Source organism: Thermobia domestica, chromosome 6 (genome assembly GCF_964235325.1).
Source record: "Thermobia domestica chromosome 6, izTheDome1.hap1.1, whole genome shotgun sequence".
Classification (NCBI taxonomy): Eukaryota; Metazoa; Arthropoda; class Insecta; order Zygentoma; family Lepismatidae; genus Thermobia; species Thermobia domestica.
The window spans coordinates 160,762,820-160,789,574 of NC_137459.1; the positions used below are offsets into that span (position 1 = coordinate 160,762,820).

The window sequence follows — 26,755 nt, forward strand, 5'->3', positions numbered from 1 at the left end:
TTTATACACAGAGGGTTACCTTTTCAGGTAAATGAGGAAGAGAGCGAGGAAAAAGTAGTAAAGTGATCTGGCGGACAGGCGCAATTCACCGAGAATCGAAGTCAGTACCACATGCACCAAAGATACGCTACGCTAGTCAGTAGACACTTACGAGAGCTTGTATAAGTTCAAGACTAACTTGTAAAGATTTCCCAAGGTTACAATATTAGCTTGAAATCCATTTAACTCCTGCACCCTTTCATGTCCGCCCGCTAAGATATGGTATTTTTACTAACTTCGGTTAGTACTTCAAGAATATATATATAATTTCTCACAATCATATACCTCCTATATAAGAGTGTGAAATATTCTGTTATGTAGGATTATGGTTCCAGAGTTATCGGTGGTCGAATTTTGCGTCATATTTTTGAAAGCAAAGACTCTTACACGAAACACATATGATCAAACTTCACCTCTATCATCACGCAATTAGTTATCAAACGTAACTCAGTAAAATTAAAAGTAAGCAGCGTGTTGTTTTCACTGGTGTAAATAATTACTGCGTTGGTCTAATAAATTGAAGGTTGAGGATTAAATTCTGTTGTAAACTTGTTTTTCATTTATAATTTAAGCGAAACTTGCCTCTATTTTCCACTTCATCCTACTAATATATATGGCCAAGAACGTCTCCAAATAACCCTTTACAATAACTACACGCAGTAAGTCTCTGTTCAGTTAGACGTTGGTATTGAGTCATCACATCCACAAATGAAAGGGCGCTTACAAACTAGCTCGTTTCTTCGTTTTGAATCTAAATTATAACTTCTGGTTTTCATTCTCTGTTTCAAAAGGAATTATCTAATATGGGGAGGAACCAATGTAAAATTGTAGTTTAGGATGATCGTCATGTGAAGGTGGGTAACTTCTCAAGTACTTAAATATACGTGCATTTCGCAACCAGTTACGAGAGGATCAAATGCGTGAGACTCAGGTCGCATTTTTTTCTTATTTTTGGCAAAATAGCCCTCATAGACATTGTATTAAGGTTTAGGTTAAGACTAATCAAGAAAACCAGAAATGTCTACCCTAGCAAATCAGCGGGCAATGTATAATAAGCTATTTCATTTTTTTCGTGTTTCAGGTAATTTGAATTTCACTTAAAACTAACTTATGTTCCTCTGTTAAATATAATACAAGTTTGATATTTATGAAATTTTTGCAACAAAATTTGAGAAGTTATCACAATTCATTGTAAACTTTAAAGTTGTGTTAAACGCTTTTCGATTTGTCCAGTAGTTTATAGAAAGTGATACCTTAAATTTTGGGAAATTACACATTTTGTAACTCGTTTCCATGTCAAAGGTGGTGCGTCTGGTTCCAGGTTCTATTCCTGATGGGGGCGAATGATTCGAAGCCAACGTTAAACTGTAGGTCTCATCTTTACATAACCCCAGTGTAGAAAAAAAATATTTAAAATTTTAAAAATTGCAATCATGTCAAGGTTTGGAGCAATCGATTCAAAATGTATTGCGATTTTCCCACGACAAGAGAATAAATTAAACATTACTGTGTTTGTGACCAGATAAACGTAATAGTCATTGTCATAATTTTATTATCAACAACAATAGCATGTCGTCCTTGCTTTACAGTAAAATATTAAAACAACGTTTGGCGTTACCTATCAAGCACCGCAAAAAAAAAAAAAAAAAATATATATATATATATATATATATATATATATATATATATATAAATTCAAAAAAATAAAAATAAAAGGTTCCATCTACGGATTCTAACTGCTACCCTTTGGATGAGCAGTCTGTTGCCTTAACGATTAGACCACTACCACTTTACCCTGGAGGCATTGCCACCTTGCCCGTTCGAAACAATTCCGTCCTCGCCAGAACGGACATATGTGAGGGGGGTGGGGGACGGTGAGTTGTAATACTGCTACTTAGAGCTACTTTTAAGAACTCCAAACTCTGGGATAGGTTATATATATATATAACCAGAAGTTTTCTTCAGAAGAGGAAGTTTTCTTATTATATATATATATATATATATATATATATATATATATATATATATATATATATATATATATATAATAAGAAAACTTCCTCTTCTGATCGCCCCCCCCCCCTGGATCCGCCCCTGCATTCAATTATTCATTGAATACTGTATTGCTGAAACATAGTTTTTGCATTGTATTCAATACACAGGAACCTAGAAGGATAGATGCCTTGTCCAATTAAAGCATGACTGAATATTCGTGAAATAAACCTGAATAGTGAACAAATAATGTAATAAGTTATCTTTTTCCCATTCTTCTCTGTGTCTCCCGGAATGATGTCGCGGTGTCCCCAGGGCCCGCATCATGGGGCCGCGGGACCAACTTGAAAATTTCAAATGGGAATATAGGTCAAGTGATACCTTGTTTGATAGATCGTGGAAAGCCAAACACCTTAGTACAAAATTATTTTTTATTTCGAGCAAGCCTGTTTCAAAATGGACGTCGAAAATGGTTCCCCATTCACTTACGAAGTGCAGTGTTCAAATTGAGTGTTACACGCCAATATCCAGCAAACTATGCATCAAGTAAGAAAAGTGTTAAGAGTCAATGTACAATATAGACTGCCTAAAATATGGGTTAAAGACGAGGTTACCCCGCCCCTCATTTTGTAGGGAGGGGTGTATGAGGAATTTTCAAATGGCAACATAGGGCGAGTGCAACCTTCTTTGATAGATCGTGAAATAACAAACAGCTTACGTTAGTACAAAATTAGGACCTCGCGTTTGAGCCATTTTTTGGGCCTGGGCCTGGCCATTACACGTTACCTATGGCGTTTCCCTTTTTCATTTTTTGTTTCATCTTTTTCTACTCAGCCGTTTCTGATTTATAAGTACTGGAAATTTTATCTGATACGGGACTATTTTGGGGTGCCATCTTGAAAACGGTGCGGTGCCTCATATCAAAAATTGTTTCCTACAACAATTGTTCCATTTACCAAGCTCTTTCGAAAGAATTATCACTCGACGTATGTTCCCATTTAAAAATTTCACCTACACCCCCTCCCTTCAAAATGGAGGCGGGGGGAACCTCGTGTTTAACTCATTTTTAGGCCCCTCTGTATTGTACATTGACTCTTAACATTTTTCTTATTTGATGTATAGTTCGCGAGATATTTGTTTGTAACATTTATTTTAACTAACCCTGTATACATTTTTGCCCGTCTCATTAGTGTTTGTCCCTAGTTTAAACACGCAAATCATACAGTTATGCATTACACTATTTTGTGTCATCATATTTGATCTGCCCTTAGTGGCGTCTCCGTTTAGTTATAACGATCGCAACAAGCTACAATTAAGAAACATTCACTAACATAAGAAACATTGTCTTACTCTTAAAAATATCTTGGAATGAAAGCTAAGGGATCAGGAGCAGTGTCAGCACGTGAAAAACCAACAGTACAATTTTGGAAGGCCGATTGAGCTTTGGTAGAACTAAAGTTTCTAACATATTGTAAACAAAGAGTATAATACAGCTTGGATAAAGTTTGCAATTGTGAGTTTTAGTTACTGTAATAATATCTGTAGCAGCAAACTAAATACCTCATTTCCGTTCTTTGGATCAAAACTTAAAACAATACGTAAACTCTCTTAAAATAAATCTAGTAAATATGAAAAATGAAATGAAATCTTTCAGTTTGACGTCCCACGATTATGCCCGTTAGGCTAAGGGAGGCGAATGATTAGAGCAAGTGAATGATGATGGAATAACTGGTGGAATGAGAATGTGGGAGGAATGGAAGTACCCGAGAAAACCTACGGGCACAATGCTGTCCACCACAAGCGTACTTGATCGGAGATCGAACCAGGTACCCCACGCACCAGAAGTACACGCTCTACTACTGAGCCACCGTGCCCCCTCTAGTAAATGTGAATGGAATGTCTTTAATATATGTACTCGTATTTCAATATTAAGTTTTGCAGTCCTTAGACTATTAATGCTATTTCAAAGTAATTTCGGTAACAAATTTATTTAGTAACTATTTAGCATACATCTTAAAATCAAATTACTGTTTCTCTTGGTTCGTCCATCGAGAGATGTATCTGGTTTTTGGTGATATAAATGCGGATGTTTGAAGTAGAGTTAGTAGCTGTACCCGCATAATCCTGCTAACATAGCTATTGACACGTTACAGGAAATAAAGCAACCATTCTGCCGTCATTTCAGCACAGTAGATTGTTAATTAGCGAAATAGAGAAAAGAGAAATAAATGTATGTAAATGTAGGACCTAACAAAGATTTTAAAAAAATAGAGAGACAACATCTTCGTTAGAGTTTAAATTTAACTATTATTCATACCGTAGAAACAAAATAATTCTTGCCTGCTGAGTAATGTATGTCCTAAAATGAATACTTATTTTATTCTTCTAGTAGAATCTGCAATAAGGATATTATATATACAGTTTATGTGCAAAATATGCTATAGGGGGTGTTTACCGGGATATGTAAAAGTAGTAGAAAATGATCTTATGTTTTCCCTTTCTTTGTTCAGTTTGTTTCCATAGATAGTTTATCTGACCCATGCGAAGAATGGGTATTTCGGCTAGTTAATGTATACAATTAGAGATATATGTTTGCTTTAATGAAAAGATTAAATTTTAAAGTATTTTAAACAATGAAATAACAATTATTTAACTGAATCTAAGATTCACTCAAAATTCATGTATCGTTCCCTTTGTTTAGGCTAGATTAGTGAACGACTGCTAGTTAATAAATTTCAATGTATCAACGTTGTTCCTGGAATCACTATGCGAGTTTCATGAGTTTGAACTTAAGCGTCCCGTTCAATAACGAAGTTATATGAGACGCGGAATTACAGCTTAACGTGAGATCCAAACCTTATGGTCTGCTTCCGTGAATCGAACCCGGATCTGCCCTGTCGAAAACGCATATGCTAACCTTATAACCACGAAGTAAATCTTGGCGTCATTATGTTACTACTGCAGACAGTGTATAGTTTTTTTTTAATACATATTATGTTCATTGGGAAACATTGCGTATTCATTTTTTAGTGATTCTACTGACAATAGAAGATAAATTCAAATTCCTAAATCTCCAACGTTCGTATGTTTATCTTTGGGTTTCTGCTAGATGAAAAGTTCTACTATTTTATACACTAAGGTTAGGTGTTACAAATTTCTAATTTACCTTTCAATGGTTTTACATTTATAAAGAAAATAGAAACTATATTATCCATCATAAAAGTCACGCCCAGTTTTTACACATGAAAACGAAAGTCGTGAGAAGTTTGAAGATGCAGGTATAGTAGCAAAAGTTTCATTTTGAATTACGAAATGAGGAAATAAAATGTGTTTCAGAGGATTGCTCAATCGACTTTCAAACAAGAAAGCGGATAATTTATTATGCTGTCAGAAGGACACTATTCATGCAAAGTGTCTGAAAAACTAACTCATTGGAGTTCATGATATTCTAACTTCTTTAATGTGATGAAGGAAAATAATTTTCAACATTTATTTGAAAAGCCAACACTTGGCTTCCACCCATAAAATATTAAAGCTCTTTAGAACAGTTACCTTACTTCAATATCTTATAAAAGGAATTACGTAACGTTTCATGCATTGTTAAGATTGTAGGTTATTACTTTAAAGACATTAAATTTTTCATATTTATGTGTTAATTTGCAGCATAGTATTAATTTGATGAGACATGTTAATTGTCCAACTTAAGTCTTGACTCAGAGGTTCCCTTCTCAACTCTAGTAACTGAGGTATGTGCTCGTCAGACTTCAAAACATTTAGTGTTATATGAATTGGACCTGAGTAGGTTCAACAATCGATTCTTATATATTTTATATTCTGATATAACCTTATTTTAGAATGGTTGAAATAAGAACCAAATATGAATGTTCTAATCAAATAACAAAATATGCAAATACCAACGTACATCGGATACCTTATTTGATATATATTTTTACTGTCTATAGAATATTGGGGTTCCTTCTTCAAAATTAAAAAAAAATGCCACCATTAATAAAGTAATTAACTTCTGGTATATCATTTAAATACAGTATTTTATTTCACTTTAATTCCTTGTGATTTGAAAATATGTGAAAATAGAAAACACATTATCCTTTATTATAAAAAAAGAAAAAAGGCGAAATACAAATCAACAAAATGTAATACAAGTGAAATAATTATCTCTAGCCAACAAAATTTTACTTCAACTTTATAACGACTACAAATAGCCTGCATAGTTTCCGTTTTCTTCCGACTAGCACTGGTGGTTGTTATCCATCTTTCAAAAATGTCCTTGTTTTTCATGATGTTTTTCTTTCGCAGTTTCTCTAATTACAGTCATTATTGCGGACACTTGCACACACACTATTCCTGAATCCAAAGGAAATCATTAAAGGAAGATATTCCTGCAGAGATCTCAAGACATGTTTAGGCTTTTTTGAGATATTCCAAATATACCAGTAAAAATGATTACCAATCGTTCGTCGTAAAAGAAAGAACACACCTGTGCTATAACTGCCCACTAGTGATAAAAGATCTCAACTTTCGCTTTGGTCTGAAACACAGTGCGATCGCTGTAGAGATAATGACTCAGGTCGGTCTAGTATAGTAGTTATGCATGCGAATTGTTATCTGTAAGAGTGTCATCTCGACTCGGGTCGGTCTAGTGTGGTAACTTTACGCGGGCCCTCTGTGGGCTGACGGGTTGTCATCAATTTTTGGCTGCGGATTTCTGTCTTGTGAATCATTTGTGCTTCAATCCGTGCTATTTGCAAGTTCGAAGAAAATTGTTTCTTTTCTCATTTTTGTCCATTGGTCGACGCACTGTGCGTCCCGGAAAATTTGAATTGTGATTCTGTTGTAATGCATGCCTTCTTTTGCTATTAGTTCTATTCAATGAATACTTACATCATCATATTTGCGATCGAATCACAACTTAATACTTCTTTTTTAGAGCCGGTGGCAGGACGACTGGAGTCAAAAATACGGTCAACGCAGTGCAGGCCTCCCAGTTTCTCAAGTCCAGAGGCTAGGGAGACAGATTTTAGAAGCTCTACTATTTCTACGGGATCGAGGATTTCCACCATGTGGACATCTTCATTCTGGTAACATCATTTTACAAAACGGTGTTGCCAGGTAAGAATATAAGTATTTCAGTGTCTTATAAAGTAAACTTCACTCTTAGGCACAATTAAAAATATAACATAAAGATAAATTATACATAAAACCTCACAGGAACAGGCATATGCTCAGATTTATTACATGTATTGTCTCCAATTAGTTCAAGAATACACATGTAAAACCTATGTGGTCGCTTGATAAATAGCATTATGAACTTCTGTACTATTTTAGAACTCCAGCTTTGTCTTCATTTGCGAAATTTCGAGTAGATTACTAAATGACGCAAAATGTTTATCTTTAAAATTTCTTAACAATAAAATCCTAATAATTGGTTAAATATTTTCTTCTGTTTTTCAGGCTAACAGGGTTGGAAAACACACTTCTAGGATACACATCTCGAATTCACCCAATAATTTGGACACGAGTTAAAAACGAGCCTTCAGCTATAGACACAGTTTGTTTTGGTAAGTCTAGGTATATAGTTCATCACCTTCTGATATATGCATATCCTCCTGGGACCTGATATTCGATATACCGACCACTAGAATTTCCCGTATGAAAGAACTGAGGTAAATAATATCACTATTCTATACCTCAGTTCTTTCAAATGGGAAATTCTAGTGGTTGATATATCGACCATCAAGTCAGGTCGCAAGAGGGCATGAAGTGTGTAGCAAAACTCGTGAATTTACAATATTACAAACTTGAGAATTGTTATTCTGATAATTGATAAATAACAGAAAACATGTTGTAAACAGAATATTTATTATTGTTGATTTAATGAACACAATTAATGTAGGTACTAAGTTATAGTTAATTACATACTTCGTGTAAAAATGCTTCTCTGTTTAGGTGAAATTGTTCAAGAATTTTCTTTCATTCACTTCTACCTCCTCGGATTTCTTTAAATGTGTGCATATTCATCTCAAATATAATTACAATATTTTTTACTTCTGACTTCTGAACGTTAGCAATTTTTAATTTAATTATTAATGTGTACATAGTCCTTATATTCCACACGATGTGTTACTATCATTTTACCACAGTTGGCCTTTTGCGGCTTACAAGGTTCCATTTTTTGCTGCAAATAGTTTCCCTGCAGTTTATTATTTTGTCCCTCTAATTATAAAGCGGTAACTAGCAATGTAAAAATCGTGTGAAGGCAGTTTATGTGATATTATTTCATTAAAAGTAAAAACAAATATGTTTTTATATTATATAGCAATTGAGTCAGTATATTTGAAGTCACTCAGTTTTAAATTTAAAGGTTTCTGATAGAATTTGTAGTTTAAAAAAGTTTTAACACAAAGTTGTACTTCATTTAGAAAGTTGAAAACAAGCATTCATTCATTTTTTAAATATATTTTTCAGTTTTTCCTCCAATAGTCACTTTGTATAAGCGAGCAGGGGCGCATACACGCCTGGTGTACACCTGGTCCGGATCCCCTCAAAATTTGTAACTTGTACATTTGTTGACTTTCTTTATTTCAGAAAAAAGAAAACTATACTTTTTAGTAGAGAAATATTTGATGTACCATAAAAATTAGATCTTACACTTCATGTGTACTCTTTTTTGTTTTGTTTCTTGCTTATAAAAAAAAATCTAGCTTCCTCTCTCTTTCTAGGAATATAGGTACCATTATTTAACAAATGCTCCTCATATTTTCGGGTCTGTAATAATACCGTTTCAATAGTGTCTTGTAGTACTGGATCCCTCGCAACAAAAAATTCTGGGTGCGCGTCTTTCAAGAGTGCAGCCACGCAAGGGTCTACTGGATCCAGACCCCCTTCTCCCCAAAATTCGTCACTCTACATGCATTTGTACCAGTGGCGGCCGGTGGATTGTGGTTTCGGGTGTTGCAGTACGAACGATCGGAGAAAGAAGATATAAAGTAGACACATTGACTAATCAGCATAACTTCAGATGTAAATGCTATGTGACATGTGAAATTAAATAAATTTCTGTGTTTAAAAAATAAAAAAAATGCAGAACATGTTATCCAATTAATCACCTTATTTAATTAGTAAGTTCATTTTCCTCTCTTTGATTGGAGCAAATCTGCCTAATACATGCTGGTTGAACTCTGGTATTCTTATTGTCACGTCTTTTTCTCTCGAAAGCATAACTAATGGAGATAACCTTTCTTGGGACATTCAATTCCTTGAAAGTGTCAATTCTTTTTAATGTGTAAAAAACTTTTCTTCTTTTGCTGACGCCATAGGTATAGTTAATATTAATTTCAGAAGCTTTGTAGATTCACTAAATATGTTTTTCTAGATTATTGCAAACAATTCATTCTAGCAAACTCAGTCCCTGACAGTGATCCGGATTCCTCTTCAGCGTAGACTGAAGAGAGTTCGTAGCAGAGATCAGTGTTATAAAAATGTACATTGAACACCCTTTATTCACAGTTTATCTAGGAAATTTAAAATAAATTGTGGAAATGTATCTAGCGCAAACATTACTGCCATAAGATGTCCTGTAAATTTAAACCGGATTTTTTCCACCACACTCCTGAATTGCCCTTTGCTTGTTTTGTCTAAGCTTTAATTGCAAGTTTTTCCTCAGTTGAAATCTCGAATTTTTTTGTAAGTTATTTACAGAAGTCATGGTATACAATTCATTCAGAATTTGTAGGTTATTTACAGAATTAAAGCACACACAATAAAATTAAATCTAATAACTAATAACTAAAACAGCTGACACAAAAAGACGTACTGGTATATGAATTGCGAATGTCACATATTCAAACATCAACACACACATATATGCGTAAAAGGAAAAAAACTACATTCCAAATCATCCGTCTTGGTTGTTACGCAAAGCACGATGAACAGAACATATTTCCACATGAGGCGAAACAACACTTATCAATGTTATACTTTCTGGAAAGCAAGCCTTGAAATCCGCCGAATGTAGGATCAGCATGTAACAGAAGACAACAATCAAAGAGGTACTGGTCAAAACAAACAGCATTGCCAGTTCTACACCCAGAAATGTTGGCTGGGAGGGGTTCAAAGTATTTGAGGGAGGTCCAATACGTCTACGTAATATCGAAACTACCTTATACTGCACCCGAAAATACGATAAGTGATTCTTAATTATTTTTACCTATATTTTTTAGAACGATTATTTTTATAAGAAAAGAAAGAGTACATGATTAGGAGTAAAATATAAAATTTAGCCTACTTTAATCACTTCTCTGTTAAACAAGTATATTTCGTTACGAAAGTCTACAAATGTTAGTCGAGTTTCAAAGTTTTGAGGAGGTCCGAATCCGGTGGACCACCCTTGTGGCTACGCCCCTGAGCATTGCTAACTAGTCCCAAATTCAATGTGGCGTTTCCCATCATGCAGTTTTAGGTGGAAAGTTATCAAGAGTATAAAATACACTTGTTTTATAAAAAAAAATGTATATGCTAAAATACTATCCACAAAGGGGGGGGGGATTCTATATATTGACTTATTAATATTTGGTTCACAAATTGCTATACAAGAAGCCTTCATTATCTATATAAGCTAAGAATTATCTTGTAATGGGGTCTACTTTCATTTGTTTTCTGCTCTACTACATATTTCTTTCTTATTTTGTAATTCTGCAATCACTCTTTTTTTTAATTGTCATTATATTGATTTGCTTCAGTATAGTACCGTAATTTAAAAATATGAATGCATAAAAACAAATTCTATTTGTTAATTGCTAGTGAAATAAAATTGAGAAATCTTATTTAGTGCGAAAATCCTTATCGTTCACTGGAAACTGTGCTGTGTTGCAGAAGCACTGCAACGACCAGAGCCTGTAATTTCTGAGATAGGGGAAAGGAGACTTAACATTTGCTCCAATTGACACGCTGAAGGAATCTGGTCGTTGTACGCTCGTTGCAACACAGTATAAATTAGAGACTCTGTGACGAATTATTTTTCGCTTTTTTAAAACGGATTAACGGAACGGACAGTTACAGAAGTAAAAAATATTTTATTTAAAGTATATATGGAATTATTAGAAAGTATTTTTTTCTGTTATTTACTACTATTGCTAATAATATTCTTTCTTGAAATATTTGGTCGCTGCGCAACGCTGCAGCACTAATATTAGCCGCCACACATTTGTGCATTTTCTTAATAGCATTATACTTGTTTAGCAGAGAAATGATTGGCATAGCCTAAAGTTTTGATCTTGCACTTCCATGGTCTTTCTTTTCTTATAAAACAATCTACTTCTCTATAATTTCTTCTAAGAATATGGATGGCAGTACTTAACAATATTACTTATCGTCTTTTCAGGTATGGAATAACACAAGTTCAATACTACATAGGCTTGGTGACCTATAGTATCAAACCACCGAAACTGTAAATCTTTCCCAACAAAACTTTTTGGATGCGCATCTTGTCGTGGCATATTCTTCCTCAACTCTCTCGCTCAAGGAAGTTACGAGATGACTTTTAGATTTAAACTTGTGAAATCCCACTTAATTAGAGACTTAAACTATATCGGAAATTGAGTACTTAACGTTCTTGAGTATGTACGATATCATACATAAATTTCATATTACTGAAATACAATATTTAATTTTCACCAAAAAAAAAAAAAAAAAAAAAAAAGGAGACATTGATGTAAAATTGATTGAAGAAAGCAGTAAAATACGCTGTTCACTTCAAGCAAAAAATAATACCCCTCTCCCTCCTTTATATAACAATGGGAAGGCAAACCAAGATATCAAAAGTACTCAAACTTAACTTAATACAAGAATTTTAAATCAAGTTTATTATTTTTGTGGACGTAAGTACAAAGTTATAATGAAGGAAATAAATTCTGATATACAGCTAAAAATTATTTTTATTCTATTTCAGGTCACATACTTTTTGAAATGTGTGCTGGTTATGAACTGTGTACCCCTCAGCCTATGCCATGTCACCTCCTTGATATCCAGGACTATCCTCAGGTAAGATTTTTAACATGGCTTTTGTTTGTTTTGTATTGGATATGAGAAGCCTTTAAGATGAGTTCAAACGACCACCAGTTGGCAATTATTTTGTTTATTTTATTGGTCACAACGATTTAACTTACGCCTCTGCAATATGCCGCAAATAACTGAACTCCTTAATAAGGAACAAACAAATAAAGAAAAGGGGCATGGATAATCATCTGACCCTAGATTCAGTTTACCTTTGAGCAAATAGCAATTTTCATCCCTTACATTTGACTAAAGTTGTATAAATATTGAAATTGTATTTAGAAAATAGACAATATTTTGAAAGATAGAAAATATTAAGAACCTGCTGTTTTTTATTAAAGATTTGTCTAGTGATATTTTAAATGTAGAGGAAACCTTCCACTGTCTTTTTTCATCGAATTGCAAATAATTTTCATATCCCCCCCCCCAAATATCCAATTTTGTTTAAATTATACATTATTTCAACAGTTATGCACCCATACATTTTCTTTTAGGGGTCAAATAGGAATATTTTCTTCTATTTTCTAAGTAAGTTTTTGTTTAGGATAAACTAAAATGAATCTTCTTTTGCAGGTGGTGCAAATATTAGACCTTATCTTCCACAACCCACAAGGCAGGTTTCCCTCCATAGAAGAAATTTCCGTGAACGACTTTTTCAGAAATTTAGACTTAAGGGAAATGAGATCAATGCCACTTCCGGTAAGATTTTTTTTTACTATAGAATAGACAATTATTCCGTTCATATCCTGGTATTTTTTCCATTAGAAAGAAAGTAAAATTTATCTTCCCACACCAAGGCAAATGCTTGATCTACTACGTGCTTTACGCCATTTTATTTATGTATCTGTTAATTCAATATACTTCTGACTGCTTTCTCATAGTTGAGTTTGGTTGTCAGACACCCAATTAAGTGAGGCAATTTTATTAGTCGTAAATGACATTGTTTATTTGCCATGTATGTGCGTATGCGGCTTAAAGTGTTCCGCAAGTGTCGTAGTATTGTGCTGAGTTTCATCTGAGTTCTAAGCATTGACAACGGCAATTCCTTCAATAGATTACCATGACAACAGTTCGTAAGTGTCAATTCTTTATCTTACATTGTCAGGCTGAATCTAGGAACTGCAATAAGCATCAAACCTTAAGAAACTTTTGCAAAGTTGACAAAAGCGCAGCCTAACAAAAGATGATGAAGTTGAAAGTAATATATCAGAATTGTGACCCTGTAGGATTCCATATTTTCTTTCTCTTGAATATAGAGTTCGTGGTGTCTTAAACAAATCTATGCAATTTTTTATTACCCTTCCTTATCCAAGTAAATCATGCCTAGAAAGCAAATGCATTTTTAAATTATGACTTTTCAATTAAAGATTGTTGAGTTTTTTTTTTTTGTTTGTTGTTTGTTTGTTTGTTTCTACACCAAGTTGAGCTTCCTTTTAAGATCTTTTCATGGTAAATAATACGATTTACAAATTCAGGAAGTGTACTTAGAAATAACTTTAAGATATGTATTATACCTTTCCTGTGTACAAAAAGTTGATTTTTTTTAAAATTTTGACTTCAGTGACATATTAATCTGGAACAAATTAAAATATTCCACTGAAATGTATAAGAAAACAAAGAGCTGAATAATATTTAATACATTAAATCAATTATTCTGTATTAAATATTCAACATTAAGAAATGTCTCATTGCTAGTTGCGATGATATATTATTAATAACTTTGAAGGTTTATATAGAAAAATCCCAGTGCATATTTTGTTGATTGTTGCCTTGATCAAATATCATTGTGATCAAAATTAAAAGAAAATTAGTTTGGTAAAATATTAGACTCGTGTGCAGATATCCATCAATTCGCTTATAGATTATATTATAATCGTCTTAGATATATTATCGCAGTGACTATGGTATTTATATTCTAAAGAGATTCAAATGTCGTGTCATCCTCAAAAAGAACTGAAGATATCTTCATTAGTGAGTTAATGTATCTGCTAAATCTTAAACGTGTATTGATTAGGATGGCGATTTAAAAAAAAATAAGTATATATAATAGGTTTAGTAATCCTCGAGCTAAATTGAACAACGCTTGTTTCTACAAGATATGTTCATACTGTTATGTCGTAGATGTTTTAGAACACTTAAGACAAAATATTTTCAGTATGTGAAATATAAAATGTATTTACCTCACTTCCAGACTGTGTTCCAAGCACGATTATCGCCGTCAACCTTGAGCCTTCTTAATGACATCAAACGGCAACAAAATAGTAGAAGGTAGGTGAAACAAAAATTAGATTCAGATAAGGCTAAAATTATTTCCCTTGAGTTGTTAAACATTTTTTTATTAATTACGATCTTGTGGAATATTTTGCTTCCTTTTTCCAGTGTTATGTACTTCTTGGTTTGTATTTGTTTTATCGTTATATGAAATTAGCAAACATGTTCACCAAAAATATAAATTCATCCTTTATATTGAGTATTATTGAAGAAGAGAAATTAATATCAGACACCTTACTAAAAAAAAAAGTCTTAGGTGGTTCATTGTTTTAATAGGACGATATTTATTAAGTTTTGGTCTTGACCGAGCGTCATGAATCCCAGCAGAAGTATCTGAATTAAGAAGCAAAATGCCTAATTTATATCAAGAAATTCAGAAACAAATAGCAATTCTATATGCTGACCATACAACACCCAATTTTGGGAATAGAGACAATGAGATAGAAACCTTTAAAATTAATAGTAGCTATGATGTGCACAGCAATATTATTATGAATAACACGTCTATGTTCCCGATATGGGAGTTTAATATGGATTCCAGTTACTGTTCCACCACCATAAACCACATCACTCCGTGTGAGAGAGTACAGTGGGACATGTATGTATATTATTTACTATGGTGCACTTTGTTGGAAATTCGATGACGGCTAGTGCGGAAAAGGTGCCATTAGTGGCACCGACCTTACAGATTTTTTTTTGGGGGGGGACAACTCCTTACCCTGACCCAACGGACTTAAAGTTTTTAAAGTGTTTGGTTAGGCAACACGCACAACACCAATGACAGAAAAGCTACTTGTGGTCGTTTTTAGAGTTACCTGATGGCTATAATACAATTATTTTATTAAAAGAAACTTGTAGCAATGCCAGTAAATAATTTTAAAATGTTTATGAGTCAAAGTACAGCCATATTAGCTCAGTTGTTGGAATGAATGTCCAGATTTTGTTTGGAATGCCACGTTAACGATGATTATAGACATAGCCCTTGATATAACACGATTTTATTTGTGCAACTCTTCGGTTATTTTGCTCTGTACGCAAAATAACCCAGAACTCACCACTGGGAGGTGGTTGCACATCGAATTCCTCCCACCCACTATTCATACGCTGACATTTGACCTTAGGTCACGTAGTTCTTCTTGGTCTCGAAGCGGGGCATTCTTGTTCTAGACTTCAGTTTCGCTCTAACGTAGATTTCTCTTGCGTTCTGGCCGCACTTTTTCGACGCTGCCTCGGACACCAGCTTCACTGTGCGTTCCACAGCTTGACTATGGCAAGGGAATGTTGTTGTTAGAGTAGCTTAAGTTCGGATGTTTCCTTCAAACTGCTTGTCCGTTATGTTGCGTGTGATTGGCGGCTCTGATAGACATTTAGGCCAATTAATCATGTCGTAGTAATTTGCAGTTGTAAAGTTTAATTTCGGAACAATGAAGTCATGTGGGCGGCTTGATCTCGGAGTCTTCTGGCTGAGGCACTTTTTTGTCCTTCTCCTGCCTAACGTTCGAATATGCGGATTTTCATCTGCTGTCATCGCTATCAGCAGGTTTTCATGATGAGCGTAGTATCTGTTTGTTTGTAGAACAGAAAGAACTATGTGTTATAGATTTTCTGGCAGAAAACGCTAAACAGATGCATGCGGAAAACGCTTAACTATGCTAAACTCTCTGTCTTAACAGAAACAGTAGCGAACTAAAACCGTTAAAGCTTAAGCTACAATAAACTGGCCTGTTGGATTGTTTGGCCGAAGTACGCAATATTTATACCACCGCCGAACTTCGAGCGAGAATATTCTAGAAACGTCGGCGTAGGTTCTGTAGCCAACGAGGCGAGCGGGAGGTGCGTGAATCTTCTGGACGGAGCCGGACGTTGCGACGACGCTCGAAGAGCGTGGCCAAAGTACGAAGTTGTGTAGCCTGCCGCTAGATGGCATTTGCTGTCAGTGTACATAAGAAGCGAAGAGTTGCCGAAAACAAATCGTGCTGTATCAAGAGCTATGCCTATAATCATCGTTAACGTGGCATTCCAAACAAAATCTGGACATTCATTCCAACTACTGAGCTAATATGGCTGTACTTTGCCTCATAAACATTTTAAAATTATTGACTGGCATTGCTACAAGTTTCTTTTGACAAAATAATTGTATTATAGCCATCAGGTAACTCTAAAAAAGACCACAAGTAGCTTTTCTGTCATTGGTGTTGTGCGTGTTGCCTAACCAAAAACTTAAAAAACTTTAAGTCCATTGGGGCAGGGTAAGGAGTTGTCCCCCCCCCCCCAAAAATCTGTAAGGTCGGTGCCACTAATGGCACCTTTTCCGCACTAGCCGTCATCGAATTTCCAACAAAAGTGCAAAACGCTCCACCCTATTACTTAAGCGTCGTTTTCTTTTATTTAGTACGATTGTGTCCATTTAAATGGGATGCGACAGTATATTTTTGTGTGTTATCAATGATTGGATGTTTCTATAGAGAAATGCTCAGCTTCATCTTCTATTTATTATTAATGCTGTAATGCCCATCACTTGGATAATTTGGAAGTAAATACTTAGTTCTGAGTATGTAGCTTGAAAACTGAAGTTGCACATTCTCTGAACCGTAAAATCAATTTGTGACAAGACGTGTTATCTGGGAACTGGGCGTATGTTATGGAAAATCTCATGATGTATAGTTTATCTTCAATGGTGTCTGGATCACAAAGCGATTTGTCGGTTTTACTATAGTGTATACTCTTCAAAGTTGGGAGTACTACTTCTTTTTTTTAATTATTGGTTCAACCGCTGGTTTGGTTTGGCATTCACTTGAATATATGTTGGCTGCCATGGTTTGAAGAAAGGAATGGTTACTATACAATCTGCTCTAATCTTTAGTGACCTCAGGTTTTAGCATATGAAGCTATCACATAAGTATAGTAGGGTCTTGGTGGTTCGATATATACACATATATACATACATATATTGGGTGCTTGGAATAATGGCGATAACAAAGATAGTCACCTTGTAGGGCACCTCAACATAAGAAAAAATGTATAGTAAACATAAGGCGTAAAATGCGTATTTCCAGAGTTATAAGTTCTGGAACTCGAGAACTGTGGAACCTATCGTAATTGTGTCTAAGATTTACACAAGATCTAGTGTACGCTGTCTAAATATCCATGTTTCAGCTAAAAACACAATGAATTCTATAGAGGAATTCGGGGTTAAAGAGACACTTTTAACTACTAATTAAGCATAAATAACAATCTGTTGGAAGATAACAGTTAAAAATAACCTCTATTGCTTATCGAAAATGAGTAATATCAACTTTTATTGACATACAGAACCAAATATTATTATCATCAAGAGTAATGCAACCACATAGAACACATTTTTCCTTCAAAGAAAAGTTTTAATAACAAGTGGAATCTAACTTTATTCTTAAAATATCCTTTCTCGACTTTCTTACAGCACATTTACTAATTGTTTCTTTTGGAAGTAAACTATCAAAAAATGCATTACATTAAACAGTTCGACTATTATTACTGTTCGAAAATAACAATTATTCTACTTGTTGAATACCATTGAGTGATTGTAGCCTCACTGTTTGTTAGAAACTATGTATGTAGGATAAAGAAGCCTGGTCGTTGATATTCCTATGTGGTTTGCGTAATCACCTTTGGCGCGGGGGACCCGAATTCGATTCCCGGTGGGAGCTCGTATGAAACGAATTCACGTCTCATATAGCCTCGGTGTTAAATGGAATTCCAAACTTGAATTCTATCAACCAGTGATCATTGATCTGGCAGAAAATTATTTTTAAATGTTGTCTTCCAACAAATTCTCATTTATGCTTAAGTGGTAGTTAAAAGTGTCTCTTTATATCCCAACTTCCTCTATAGAATTCATGGTGTCTTTATCTGAGGATGCTGAAACGTGGATAGTTATATAGAATATACAAGTTCCTGTGTAAATCGTAGATGCAATTGCAACAAGTCCCATAGTTCTTGAGCTATGTCGCTTTAAAATTTATTTTCCGTACTTTTCGGCTTCGTATAACTCTGGAAATATGCATTTTGTGCCCTGTTTACTAGATATTTTTGCCACTTTTGAGATGTCCTACAAGGTATCTACTTTTATTATTACCTTATTTCAATATATAGAGTGGTCCATTTATTTTGTTACAATATTATAACTTTTAACTAATGGGCAAAAACGTTGAAATTTTGTACCAGGAAAACATCGGAAGTGGGACACCGTATGGCACATCAGCCGATACCACAAAATTAACAGTGTGGCCGACAAAACATAAAGTTGTTCCTCTTTTAACAACACTACGTCAGGTTGTTGCATATTTAAAAAATGCATAAACTAAAACCTACAATGTTACATTTATTATTCAATGTTTCAAACTAAGGACACTACAGTATCACAAACATCAAAATGTTGGTTTCCTCTACAGCAGTGATAACGTAAGTTAGACAAATGCAACAATGCACATAAAAAGCACTTTAGTTATAATATTATGACTATGATATAATCAATTTAGAATGAATACGAACAAAGTTACAAGGGATTCAAAATTTGAATTTCTTATAAAGCCTTTATTTCCAAAAATTGCCTAGACAAATACGTTATCCAATTGCATAGATAATTTTCAATAAACACGAAGGTTACAATACAATTTACAGCAATTTGATATTTCAAGCCATTCTGGAGATTTAATAATAAATGTTAAAGCTTGCTACACTGCTAAACTTATGTAATATCGAAAACTCATTGTATATGTACTTACCAAAAAGTAATGTCGTTAGGCTATATAAGAAAAATAAATAAAACATGTTTTAAGAAGTTAATATCCACAAATACTCCATTTTAAGCAATATGTCAAATTTCACCATTTTTTCATCTCTCTCTAGTCGTTTGAGATATCAAATTGCTGTAAACGTATTACGATCTTCATGTCTTTTGAAAGTCATGTATGTAATTGGATTTGATATTTATCTAAACACTTTTTACAAATAAAGTCCTCTGAAAAAAGTCAAACTTCTAATTTCTTGTAACTTTGTTTCTACTTGTTCGAAATACGTCATATGATGACCGTAATATTCGACAATAAGGTATTTTGGATGTGTTTACCCATCCGTATCACTTGCGTTATTACTATTGTATACTAAAAGCAATGTTAACTTGAGAGCCGCATCACAAGCGCATTAGTACATGTCGGCGCGCGAATCTTTTCACAGAGAAGCATTTGTATGTGTGTGTGTGTGTTTTGGTTTGGCTCTCAATCGCCAGGGTTTCAACTGGCGCTGCTCTGGGTTTCAGCTGATATGCACGGAGCGGTGATTTCTCGTCCTTTTCCTGCCGCTTACGAAAAATATGTTTCTTGGTCTATTTGTTTTAATAATTCATGAAGACACGACAATAGTAATAAATATATTGGAAATTCGTACGTCATGTATTTGCAATCGTCACAATTAAAACCCGAGAGCATGAAAACTATTTTGCTAATTCATTTCAATTGATTAAGGTAAGAAAGGATAAGAAATGAAGTTATGAAAGGTCAATCATAAACAGAAACATACAGCAGCCACCCTCCCACACAATAAATTAAAAATACGATTTTTTTCTCAAAGCACAGCAACTCTACATTGGCAGAGTAAACCAGCAGCGAACCGGCAACAATCATTTCAACAATTTATTCAATAGTTTTGTCTGCATAGTATTGTCTGTCCCTCAGTCGAGCGTACACATTGATGACAATTTACTTTGCTTGACTTTAAAGAGGTTTCCCTTCCTCGTGTTTGCGATAATACTGAGAAGATGATAATTCGGATTCATTCATATTTTCAACTTCGCGCTTAACAATCTCCATGGTTTCAGTTTCAGTACACCAAGGTACCCATTCTAACGCACGGGCGAAGACGATATTTGGCAGGGCAGTCTTACTCTCTGCACAAAAATTGCAGAAGTTACTTGTGAGTCCCGTTCTTTCTTTTGTTTCATTTATCAACAGGCAAAGATGTTTCTTACGGGGTAGCTACTCTATTTAATTTATATATCATATAAAAATATTAAGCCATTTCCTATCCATTGTGGACGGTTTCTAACATTGATCAATTAACTAATTTTACTCGTCCTCTGTTTTTTATATAAGATTTTTCAAGTTTATAATCTTGCAACACTTGCAAGAGACTCGCATCTTAGCTGCCGGCTTTTCACTCCTTTCTTTCCTTCTCTCTTTCCGATTCTGGGTCGTGACGTCATTTTCATAACCCGTTACTAATAAATCTAGTACCTTTTATTTTAAATATTGTTTCTGTGTTAACATTTTTATATACTTGAACTCAATTAGCTCTTTGAATTGATCTCCTAAGTAATGTTTTACGTGTGTAACGTAAAGAACTATGTAATGTGCGCGGAGTCGCCTGAATTGAAGCTGCGTATCTCGACTATCAGGATAAGGTCGCGGCGAGTATAGAATCCTCCAATAATTGGTTGGTTTACAAAGTTTCTAATATTATAGAGTCCTTAGTTTTCAACACTGCATGACAAGTATCATTGTAAGTTTTCATTTTATATGGAGATCTGAAATATGTAATAACGTGTCCTAGTGCTGTTTGAAAGCATACAGCTTTATCCCTGATTGGCAACTCTTTTAGCGTTGTGGTATCACATGGTATGGCAAACGATGTTCCTCTGTTGATATTTGCATGGTACAAAATTTAAGTATTTTTTGCCCATTTGTTTAAAAGTTACAAGGACGTGTCTCTTCATCACACCACATTCTGCAACTATTTCTTTTTTTTTCTTTTTTTTGTGACCACATCTAGAAAAATGTGTGTGTAGTAACGAACTTCCTTTTACTTTTGGCACTCATTCTTTCAGTCAAGACCTCAAACTAAAGGTTGCTGTATTACAAAACAGAAATGGACCAAATAGCTGTAAAATGAAAATAAATTGATTGAAGAAATAAGAAAGAATTAAGTGTGTTTAAGACCATGTTGTTCAAACATAACTATTTATTTTTGTTTAACTTCAAAGACACACTGCCAACGGCAAACGCACTGCCGCTGTTTGTAACCGACTGGTTCTTCTTACGCCACATTGAATTATCAAGACTGTAGTTATCGAGATTATATTGTATTCATAAATGTATATTCATAAATTCATATATTCATAAACATAATTATTTGTTTCAGAAGCAGAAGATCGCAACCTTCCTCCGCGGCAGAGTCCCCAACTACTGAACACCCGTCGTCCGAACTTAAAGATTGCAGGTCAGTATCTTTTATCAAAATATATATTGGATGCAGTTTCCTCTTTCTTTCCAGTTTTCCATGTTTCATTCATCGTTTGCGAATATTACACTATGATATTACTTCCTATGGGTAGTTTCTTAATGCAATGTAGTCTTGAGGAGATAACCCAGTAAGCTTGATCTCTTACGTCTTTTATATTACTACAAACAAGTCAGTAAACGAACAGTCAATTCACGAACACGAAATTAGTAAGTATAATATCCAAAATTCCTAGGTTGAATAATAAAACAAAATGATTCTTCAAAACTCTAAGATATAAGGAGGAAGCCAGTAAAAATGCATAGTTGAATGAAAATATTGATTTAAAACAGTTCTTTTTTAATATTTGTGTTGATTTTTTATGCTATGCATAATTAATTCAACATATGCCTCTAAGGCACAGTTTTATAGTAAGGTAGGAAATTCAATTTCAAGCTGAACAGACGAAATATATCATTCAAAATTTCCTGTAATCTAATAAGATATGGTATATAAGTAAAGTCATTTTAAAAAACCTAAAATTAAGCACAATGTATTACATGCTTAACATTACTGAAACCATTACAATCGGACCATAATGTGTTTTATAGTAATGATATTATAAGTTTATGAAAATATCATATACCGTTACAATTATTCTAAATATTATATATATCCTTCATAAACAGATAGATAGGTGCAATCGATATTTGGTAAACTATTTGGTACGTATGGAACAATATATTTCCCCTGAAACTAAACATTAGATAGAAGTTTTAGTTTTCCTTAGTTTTGGAAATAGATTTATCCAAATATACTTAGATATGTAGCTACGTTGATAGACCTTTAAATAGAAGTAGAATTGATCACTGTATACTACGTTAGATTATTCTTACACTATACATCCTGAACATTTAGATATAGTCACTACAGAAAGCTCAGATAAATATTCAATAAATTTTACGTACCGCATACAGTTATAGCATGCTTAAATTAGAACTATTTTGCATTCACGAACTTTATGTGTAAACATTTCCAGTAAAAAACATACAATTTTGCGCAAATAAATAAACTTCAAATGTTACTTGCGTGTAACTAGCTCGCCTAAATGACTATTAGTAACAGACAATATGATTTAATGTGTTTGATAGTAAAGAAGAATATTTGTATCTGAAAATATTACTATACCAAATGCATGAAAAGTCTGGGGCCATACGCCAACTCTGTTATGAATAAAGATACGAAACACTGTGAAAAGAGATAGGTGGTTTTCAATCTAAAATGATATAAGATTTCCAATTGCACTGTTTGGGTTACACACTGATAAGGTACCTTATGTTAAATGACAAAGCAACCTTTCCCGTTCAGTAGGCTATTCGAATGAAATGTAAAAGCATGCAAAACTGACACGAGGAACGTGCACATTGTTGTATGATTGAACCTTCTTCGAACCCACTTCGAATTCGTTTCCCACCAATGCTGTATTATTGATATTGAAGGGAACATCTCGCTGAATTGACAAGGTTGATTTTTTCATTCAACATAGAGCACCTTACCAGTGTGGAGACAAACCGAATAGTGTGATTAAGAAAAAAAAAACAATTTTATATTGAAAACCACCTATTTCCAATAACTTTCCTATCTTTCCATTTTACCGTATCTTTAGTGAAAATGGAGTTACCCTATGACTATGTACTTTTGATACACCATGTATAACATGTTGTGCACAGTAGAGATTTCGTGGATTGATTTGCATCGGCTGGGATAAACAGTGGAGTGAATCTATTTATTCTCTAGTGGAACTATAATTGAGCTAATCGTACACTAAAATTTAGCATCACATGCTGAGCTGATACTCTATTGTACCTACTTAGTACTTCCAAAGTCTACTGTTCAAATATTTCAACCTTGAAATGAGCAATAATATAATTTCAGAAATACGGAACAGTTTCCATAAAGTCTACCATGACGTTGAAGAATGAAGTACATATGGTACGAATACCCGCACACAATGCGGTAATAAAGACCATTCATATTAAATTCAGAGCTAATGATTTGCCTAACGTTAGCACATTTACATTTGTTATGTAAGTGGGTTCCTGGCCACGGCTTTTCTCTACTCAGCAATAAATTTTAATCCCCGGCCGAACACTAAGTAATGAAAATAATATCGATTCCTGCACAGCAAAAATCAGTCACAATTTAATTACATCTAATAGCAAGCACCCCAGAATTCAAATTTCCAAAGAAAAAAAGATATTTTATGTGGAATTTGAGATAAAGTTCTTAGTTTTGAAAACACAAAGACAAGTTCACCTTATAGGTATTAAAACAACAAATTTTGGTAAACAATAACTTTCAATAAATAAAATACGAGTTTATTTTGAATAAACGAAAAAAAAATTAAACTCGTACAAATCGATTAAGCTAACATGAATAATGTGTAAAATAACAAAGGCTACGTATAGTTTTTGGCTACGTTGAATTGCATAATAACGTTCATGTTTTTACATAAAAGCGATATAATATACTATTATATTGAGTTAATTCTCAAAATATTATTTCGTAGTATATTTTATTATCACGATACAAGTTTATCTTTCGTTACATGTCATCAACATGTAAAATCAATAACTGAATTAAAGACAGCAACTAGTTTAAATGATACATTTAAAAAATGTTGATTATGTTAATTATGTCAATCAATGTTAATTATGTCAACTTAATAACATTCAATCTAATCACAAAGGTCTGCATCCACTAACCCACTAGGTCATTAGGACAGTTTCCATAAAATCTACGATGACGTTAAAGAATGAAGTACATATGGTAAGAACACCATATGTACGCACATTTACATTAGGTCACCACCTTACTCAATATTAAACACATGAGAGATAAATTCCTTAATAATTAATCATTAAATGTATAAATCAAATGTTCTTTGTTGTTGGTCAGTTAGGTTTGTCACACAGCTGAAGCACATTAATTTAATTATAATCAGGTTTATGAGTCGTATTCATATATAAATACTAACTTACCTAAAATTGTTTAAAATATTCTTTACAAGTTGTTGTCAAACCACTCAAGATAATAATAATAATAATAATAATAATAATAATAATAATAATAATAATAATAATAATAATAATAATAATAATAATGTTTAGTAACTTTCTTGTAATTCATAATACATCAAAGTACCCAACGCAAAGTATTTAGTGTCTAAAATAAGTGGTAAAAATAAATGTTGTCATCTTATCTCTAGTTAACAACTTGCTAAAATTAACCCCTTCAAATATTCGTACAACAGTATAGTTTTTGTTCCAGGAAATAATTATTAAGTAGAACGTAAAATCATACAGGATAGACGTGAGTGGCTTGGTTTGCGACTTGCTACCGACGACAATGATTATGAATATTGTTTTGGAAACGATCAAGTAGAGAAACACACGACAAAGGTTGTTTATATTCGTTTCGGCTTGGGTAACCACTGAAATAGATTCTTGGAGAATCCATGGCATATATATTGTGTCATTGAAAATGATTAAGTAAATCAAAGGTGCTGGTTCAAAATATGAAAACAGTTTATCAATAAGTCATTTCGTATTCCAGATATAAGGCACTATAAGCACCATGACGTGAATGGAGAATCTATATACCTGGTGACGCCAATGGTCACGCTATTGAAAACAGCGAATAAATCAAGCGTATTAGTTCGGTATCTAAAATCATTTTATAGACTTCTCTTTTATTTTTCCAGACACAATAGAAGCTCTCTAAAATAATGCTCTGAAGATATCATTGCCACTGATAAACATATCATTTCAATGAAACGGACAAATGAATTGATGTCAAATCAAATTTTCGATAACTCTTTTTGGTCTCGAAATATTAGGTGTAACAGATCACACTGCAAATACCACGACAGAGACACAAAACGTACGTGAAAGTTTCTTCCCCCTTAAAGAGTCACTACGAAAATTAAAGAAAGAAAATAAATTAGGGTATGATATTAAATGATAAAGCTGAACAGTACCAACGAAAATGTATCCACAACGTTTTTCCCTCACTTACTAAATTTTCACATTACATAATGGACATAAATGAAATTATTTGCAAAATCAATTTGCAGTTTACTTTTAGAGTTTATTTTCTAGTTGACTCTAGAAACTGAAATTACTATTATCCTTTATACCAACATGGTTGGTTTACTTCTGTGCTTCTGCTTGCTGTTGTCAAAACGGTAATTACGTATTACACAACCTGTAATGAAACGCATGTGCATGTTAATTTGATACCTGCTTATTTTCGTACTTCCTATTCTTTTTGTTTAACTTGGCGTAATAGAAATGTTTCATATCAGTAGATATATTTAAAGTATTTTGTATACTAAAATCAAGCATAAACACTACTGATACTTTCATTTTTCTATTTTTTTCTTAACTCAAATGTGTTAACGAATTTCACAAGTAAATTGCCTAATGATATATTTTACAAGAAATTAATAAATTTCAAGTAAAAATATGAAACAATTTCGTATTTTGTAATTGAGACTTTTTGCGTGGTAATTTTTGTATTTTCATCCCGTGTATGAGTGAGAGTGGTGTGTGCGTGGGTCTAATTTGCTGTATTGTATGTGTTTTTGTGTAACAGTTGTGTGCATTGTCTTACCTTATTCTTGTGCTACTTGCATTGTGTCACCTTTATCACAATCAGTGCACGTTTTTATTAATTCACATTATTTCTGTTTTTCTATGTGCACACAGACACTTTGCCGACGTCTATGATGTTTGGCTTGCCTAGAGGTAAAATATATCAGTCATTCAGTTTGCTATAGTAATTCTTTTGTTACTTTTTGCTATTTTTGTATTCCGCTTTTTGTCTTCGTATGGTATGTTACACAGAACATGCAAGTTTTATAACAACTATGTCTTATTTCATTTCGGGCCATACACTATTATGATTTTATTTGATACAAGCAACAAGTAGTGTAGAATTTACGTCTTACGACATTATTAAGTAATCAGCTGTGGGTAAGAATTCAAGATTCATGCATAAGACTGCAAGAGGTGTAATGTAATGACTGCCCACCAACTAGAGAAACGTCACCTTAGGGAAAAAAAGTCTC

At 33.6% G+C, this 26,755-nt stretch overlaps 1 protein-coding gene across 4 annotated transcripts in view; it reads left to right on the forward strand.

The window, feature by feature from the left end:
- Nucleotides 1-26,755, forward strand: part of Slob (Slowpoke binding protein) — an 823,759-nt gene that overhangs the window by 732,936 nt on the left and 64,068 nt on the right. For all 4 annotated transcript variants that reach the window (XM_081762291.1, XM_081762288.1, XM_081762289.1 and 1 more), the window contains 6 exons: nucleotides 6,980-7,161; nucleotides 7,504-7,610; nucleotides 11,999-12,090; nucleotides 12,676-12,801; nucleotides 14,294-14,370; nucleotides 21,547-21,624. In XM_081762291.1, coding sequence (XP_081618417.1) covers nucleotides 6,980-7,161; nucleotides 7,504-7,610; nucleotides 11,999-12,090; nucleotides 12,676-12,801; nucleotides 14,294-14,370; nucleotides 21,547-21,624 — 662 coding nt within the window. The remainder of the gene's footprint in view (nucleotides 1-6,979; nucleotides 7,162-7,503; nucleotides 7,611-11,998; nucleotides 12,091-12,675; nucleotides 12,802-14,293; nucleotides 14,371-21,546; nucleotides 21,625-26,755) is intronic.